The sequence below is a fragment of the Saccopteryx bilineata genome, chromosome 5 (genome assembly GCF_036850765.1).
Source record: "Saccopteryx bilineata isolate mSacBil1 chromosome 5, mSacBil1_pri_phased_curated, whole genome shotgun sequence".
Taxonomy (NCBI): Eukaryota; Metazoa; Chordata; class Mammalia; order Chiroptera; family Emballonuridae; genus Saccopteryx; species Saccopteryx bilineata.
The window spans coordinates 183,359,760-183,365,759 of record NC_089494.1 but is presented as its reverse complement, the minus strand read 5'-3'; the positions used below and the strand labels follow the sequence as shown (position 1 = coordinate 183,365,759).

The window sequence follows — 6,000 nt, the reverse complement described above, 5'->3', positions numbered from 1 at the left end:
CTGCAGCCGGGCCGCAAACACACGCCCACCCGCACGCTCCGATTCGCTTGCCACCAAGGGGGGGGGAAAGAAGGGAGGTACTGAGCATGCTCGTTGGGGAGGGCGGGGCGCTCCGGCCGCGCGTCGGGGCGGGCGCTCCTCTGGCCGCCTGGGCGCCTCCGCCGCCCGCCCGCCCCAGCCGAGCCGCGCCCGCCGCAGCCTGCGCCCGGCGCCCCGCCCCGCCCCGCCCCCCGCCGCTCGTCCCCGCCGCGGCCGAGCCGTCTGCAGCAGCAGCGGCAGCGGCAGGAGCGGTAGCTGTGGCAGCTGCTCCTCCCCGGCGGCCGCCCCCCGCGGGTCCCTCCCTGGCTGCGGGAGAGACAGAGGTGGAGGGAGGACGCAGCGCCGCGCCGCCCGCACGGAGACCTTCGCCTCACCCTGCCAGATCCTCACCCTCGGGAGGAACATGGGTAAGTCACCCTTCCTCCCCGTCATCGCCTGACATTTTTCTTTCTCGGATTGTTGCAGGGTGGGAAGCATTTCTCGCACAAAGTTGCCAGATTTCTCAATTCTCCGGGTGTGAGACAGAGGCTCTACCTGCGGGAAGAGTCGGCGCACGCGGAACGCACGCCGGGTCCGTGGGCTGGGAGGGTCCCGAGCGCAGGGTGGGTTCGGGTTCGGACCGCGAGGCGGGACCGCCGCCCACCCCGCCGCCCCGCCGGCACCTCGCCGCCTCTTCTCGTCTTCGCGCCCCCCCCCCCCCCGGCCCCTCCTCCATTCTTCCTGCCCGAGCCGGTGGCGGGGCAGCGCGGAGCCTGCCTACAGGGCTGCATCCTCTGCCCCAGCCGCCGTTCTCCGGAGGCCGCCCGCTTCCTTCCCCCCGCGTCGACGGGGCTGCGAGCTCGGGTCGGACCGCGAGAAAGATCACTTCGCCTAACTTCCCTGGCGGGGCGACCTTTCCTCGTCTTGGGGACGCTCATTCCGAGGCGGGGAAGTGTGAGCAAGTAGTTTGTGAGGGTGATTTTTACCACCTGCACGGAAATTATTTTATTTGGGGGAGAGCGGACAGCCTCATAGGCTGAAAGGATGACTTGTCAGAGGCCACGAAGAACGTGAGGAACGACGGATAGAGCCACTGGCTGTTGAATTAGCGTTGGTGACTTCAATGTGCAAATACTCCTGTGCTCAACCCATTTACTGGGTTCTATCGCTTGTTTGCTGTAGCAGGAAACTGCACCGTGTTACCAAACCTGCATTAGTTATTATTTGTTCCCAGCTTCCCCTGCCTAAATCTGGTTTTAATGAAATACTTAAATGCAAATACGTTTTGTAAAACTACATATAATTTCTCCTAAAATTTTTTAATTTGTTGCTTAACTATTAAGTTCACTAATTACAAAGACGTGTGATGAATCTGTAATATAATTAACAGCCTGAAGTTTTTTTTTTTTACAGAATAGTAGCAATTTGTAATACTGTACTTCTTTCTGCATGTTCCCCAGTTTGCTTTCACTCCTATCTCATCATAATTTCCTCTTTTGAAAATGTACTCCATTGGCATCTGTCAACTCCGACTTTTCCCAACCCTCTGTGCAAGTTATTTTAAGCTGAAAAGAGTGTGGCCCTTTTCATCTGCCACAGTATTCAGCATATTCATTCAGCGTTAGGTCATGGCAACTCAGAATCTTCAAGGAAGTATCTAAATCTAGAAATGGTGTGGATGGAGCTTACTTTAAAAGCAAATGCTTCAAGGTTTGATTCAAACCTTTGGCCATATATCTGGAAGAAGCCAGTGTTGCAGGAGGAGGTGGTATGAATGGAAAATGAATCTAGGGCCCTGGATTTTATTTTCAGTTTAGTATTTTTCTTTTAATGTATTACTGGTATGCTGTACAAATTTCTGTAAAAATTGGGTGGCCCATTTAGATGTACCTAGCTTTTCTCTGGGAGTAGAATTTTAAGTAAATATTAAAATAGATTATTGAACACATTGTGTCTTCTCCCTTGAACATTATACAAAAATTCATCTCAATTATAGGCCACACATTTTATCTGTAAAATACATTTCCCCATGTTTCAAGGAGAGCTTAAAAAGAAAAAGTCTGTTTAATTAAAATTTTAAACATGTCAAATCAGTACCTTTTGGATGAGAAAAATTCAGTTCTGTTGCAGTACTAATGAATAAAAATAATTAAAAAATGAAATTATGTACTCAAAAAGAGTCTTGCAAGTCTTACTTGATCTAAAAAGGTGAAATAAGAACTCATCTCTTATTTGAAGCTTCTCAGATAACTCTTTGATTAAATTCATCTCTCTTCATAGAGCTCTGTTTCTGCTTGTTGGAAGCTTTTAGCACTTACATAATCAGCTTTATAATGGAGCTGTTTATGTGTGTGTTGTGTGTTTTATGAGTTTCAGAAGATGAAAACTATGTCCCCAACAGTGCTTTTCACACAGTAGGCATTCAGTAAATCTTTAGTGAATTTGTTTAAGTTAAAACCTCTCTGTTATTTTTACTTGTGAACTTGGGAGTATGGGCTCTAAACAAACATTTGGATTGGTAGATATTATGGAGGTGTGGAGGAAGAGAAACAGAATAGTATAATTATACATCGACTGATTCTCTCTAAAAAAGTTGGGTTTTCTTAGCAGTATGGGTTTTAAGGCAGTCTTCAGGCAAACTATTTCCTTCCTCACTATTGTTTTCAATGGTAAAACCATTGAGTGTATGATCACTAAATACATACAATAATGTGAAATTGAAACCTTGGAAAACAATTTTATTTTCTGAGTGAAGGAAGTTTTTATAACTATTCATGTACACATAAAAAGTGAAGGGTATTCTAATTAATGTTGGGGGCAAATCACTTTTTAATCTGTCTTTACATAAAATAAATAAGATGACTTTTAAAAAAGGTATTCTCATGGCAGTGATTTTTCTCCATAAGAAAGTGAAGGAGACTTCCTATATAAGTTTATGGACCATGCTATTATTTTGTGTATCTACTTTATTATAAATTCAACATATATTTAATATTTATTCAATGTCAGCCCCCTGCAATGTCCTGTACTTTATTATAAATTCAACTTATATTTTAATATTTATTCAATGTCCTATGGAAGGACAAAGATGAAGAAGACATTCCTATTTCAAGTTGCTTATAATGTAACAGGAAGGATATGACATACCCAGGTAACCATAGTAGAAACAAGGTATAAGTGATATGAAAAATAGCTTTGACATGTATTATGGAGTCAAGATGGAGGGAAGATTTTAGAAAAATGATGTTATTTGAAGCAAAGGTTGGGTAAGCTTCTGAAAGATACTAATGAACGGAGAATGTTAATCAGATTGGGGATGGGAAGAGAGAAATGGCATCAATGAAGATAGGGAATCTTCAAGGAGTTTCCAGATATGATTAAATAGCCATGTTTGGCTAGAGCAAGAGGTAAGAAAATGTGGGTGGCAGGGATGAGAAAGTATTAATAGATAAAGACCAGACAATGGGGGACTGTAAATTCCAAGCTGAAGAAGTTTTTGAATTTGACTTGTCTACTGAGCGACTATAAAATATTTTTTATATAGTGAAGTGATGGATCACATCTGTGGTTTAGGAAAATTAATCTGTCCATTGAGTGCAGGCTGAATTAGATGAGAGATTAGAGAGTGCTTCAGAATATGATTGTTGCAGTTTGGTTGGAAATATTTAATAGCCTGAGCTAGGCTCAGGCAATGGTAATGGAATATTGCAAATAAAGAACAAGATTTATTTGGCAACCAATTAAGTATGGAATTGAGAAGGTAGTCACACATTGCCTTGGCAGTAATGAGAATTTGGAATCTATTAATATATATTTAAACCATTGGAAGAAGAAACATGAGTAGGCAATTTTGGATCTTTTAAGTTAGGTTTTTTGGTGTGCCATTTAGATTATCCGCTTCTTAATGACAGGTACTTTTCACATTAGGTTTGAATACATTTCTAACACTAGTGTCTGGCACATAGTAGCTATGCAGTAAAAAATTTGTTGACTGACTGAAACTACGTACAAAGTAAGAGACAGTTATTTTCACTCTTAAGAGGATTCCAACTAGATATCAGGAATTCTGCTGTGATATTTGAAGTTAGGTGGGAGGATGAGAGTCAACCAAGAAAAAGAAGTTGTCCGAGGTAAGAATCTTGAGGAATACCCCGTGATTAGGGACAAGGTGTGAATGATTTTATGCTGAAAAAGACAGATGTAGGCATGAGTAAAGACTAGAATTGGCCTATAGTTGTTTTCAAGAGAAAGGGAATGGTCAAAAAGTTACTTGCTTTAAAATAGTCAAAGTGATTAGGACTGAGAAAAGGCTCCAACTTGATGTGGTTTGGTTAGTATATTACCCGGTATATATAGTGTGTCTGTAAAGTCATGGTGCACTTTTCACTGGTCACAGGAGAGCAACAAAAGACAATAGAAATGTGAAATCTGCACCAAATAAAAGGAAAACCCTCCCAGTTTCTGTAGGATGATGTGGCAGTATGTGCGCATGCGCAGATGATGACATAACACCGTGTATACAGCGGAGCAGCCCACGGCCATGCCAGTAGAGATGTGGACGGTACAGAGGAAAGTTCAGTGTGTTCTGTGGCTCGCTAAATTTGAATCCGTGACCAAGGTGTAACGTGAATATCGGTGCATTTATAACGAAGCGCCACCACATAGGAATAACATTACTTGGTGGGATAAGCAGTTGAAGGAAACCGGCAGTTTGGTGGAGAAACCCCGTTCTGGTAGGCCATCAGTCAGTGACAAGTCAGTAGAGGCTATACGGGATAGCTAACTAAGGAGCCCTGAAAAATCTGTGTGTGAACCCACATCGAACTGCACTGAATAGGTATGAAACTGGGTGAGTTTTCCTTTTATTTGGTGCAGATTTCACATTTCTATCGCCTTTTGTTGCTTTCCTTTGACCGGTCAAAAGTGCACCATGACTTTACGGACACAACTGTATTTTAAAAAGCAGCTTTAAGAGAGGTGGTAAATATGGAAGTCAGTTGTAAACGCTAAGTGATAATGAGTAAGTGGAAATAGAGTTTACTGTGTATAGTCATGCTGTATTCCTTGCCCTGTATAAAGATCTGTAAATTTACATAAATTTCTTTAATATTTTAAAGATGACTCTTTATATGGAATGACATGTGCTGCTTTTTCATCTGTGAATAATTTGTAATTTTAACATAGTGCCTCACATTGTTTTGACATGTTTTGTGACTTAGTATAGTAACTTTTATTTTTGCAATATCTGTCTTGGAGACTGAGTTTAAGAAGGGTTTTATAATTTTACATGGCATTATGCATGAAGGATTCTTTTTTTTTTTTTTTTGTATTTTTCTGAAGCTGGAAACGGGGAGAGACAGTCAGACAGACTTCCGCATGCGCCCGACCGGGATCCACCCGGCACGCCCACCAGGGGGCGACGCTCTGCCCCTCTGGGGCGTCGCTCTGTTGCCACCAGAGCCACTCTAGTGCCTGGGGCAGAGGTCAAGGAGCCATCCCCAGTGCCTGGGCCATCTTTGCTCCAATGGAGCCTCAGCTGCGTGAGGGGAAGAGAGACACAGAGAGGAAGGAGAGGGGGAGGGGTGGAGAAGCATATGGGCGCTTCTCCTGTGTGCCCTGGCCGGGGATCGAACCCGGGACTTCTGCACGCCAGGCTGATGCTCTACCACTGAGCCAACCGGCCAGGGCCAGGATATTCTTTACTGATGAATGATTTTATTCCTTTTTATTTACTATTAGTCTTTGTGAATTTGACATTTCTCTAGTTATATGAAAGCCTCTAATTTTACTCTTAATTCCTGGAGTCTTTTCTCTGTAAAGATGTATTTAACAATATAGATGTCTTTTTTTCCTTGTATTTTTTTAACTTTTTGTTTGTTTGTTTTTTGTGATTTTTTTCTTACAGAGACAGAGAGAGAGTCAGAGAGAGGGATAGATAGGGACAGACAGGAACGGAGAGAGATGAGAACCATCAATCATCAG

The 6,000-nt window shown here is 43.1% G+C and overlaps 1 protein-coding gene across 5 annotated transcripts in view; it reads left to right on the top strand.

Moving 5' to 3' along the window:
- The first annotated feature begins 236 nt into the window (after positions 1-236).
- RAP1GDS1 (Rap1 GTPase-GDP dissociation stimulator 1) overlaps positions 237-6,000 on the top strand; it is a 151,130-nt gene continuing 145,366 nt past the window's right edge. For all 5 annotated transcript variants that reach the window (XR_010731920.1, XM_066280254.1, XM_066280257.1 and 2 more), the window contains exon 1: positions 237-446. Coding sequence is in view for 4 of the 5 variants with exons in the window: in XM_066280254.1 (XP_066136351.1) it covers positions 443-446 (4 nt within the window). In the remaining variant the exon portion in view is untranslated. The remainder of the gene's footprint in view (positions 447-6,000) is intronic.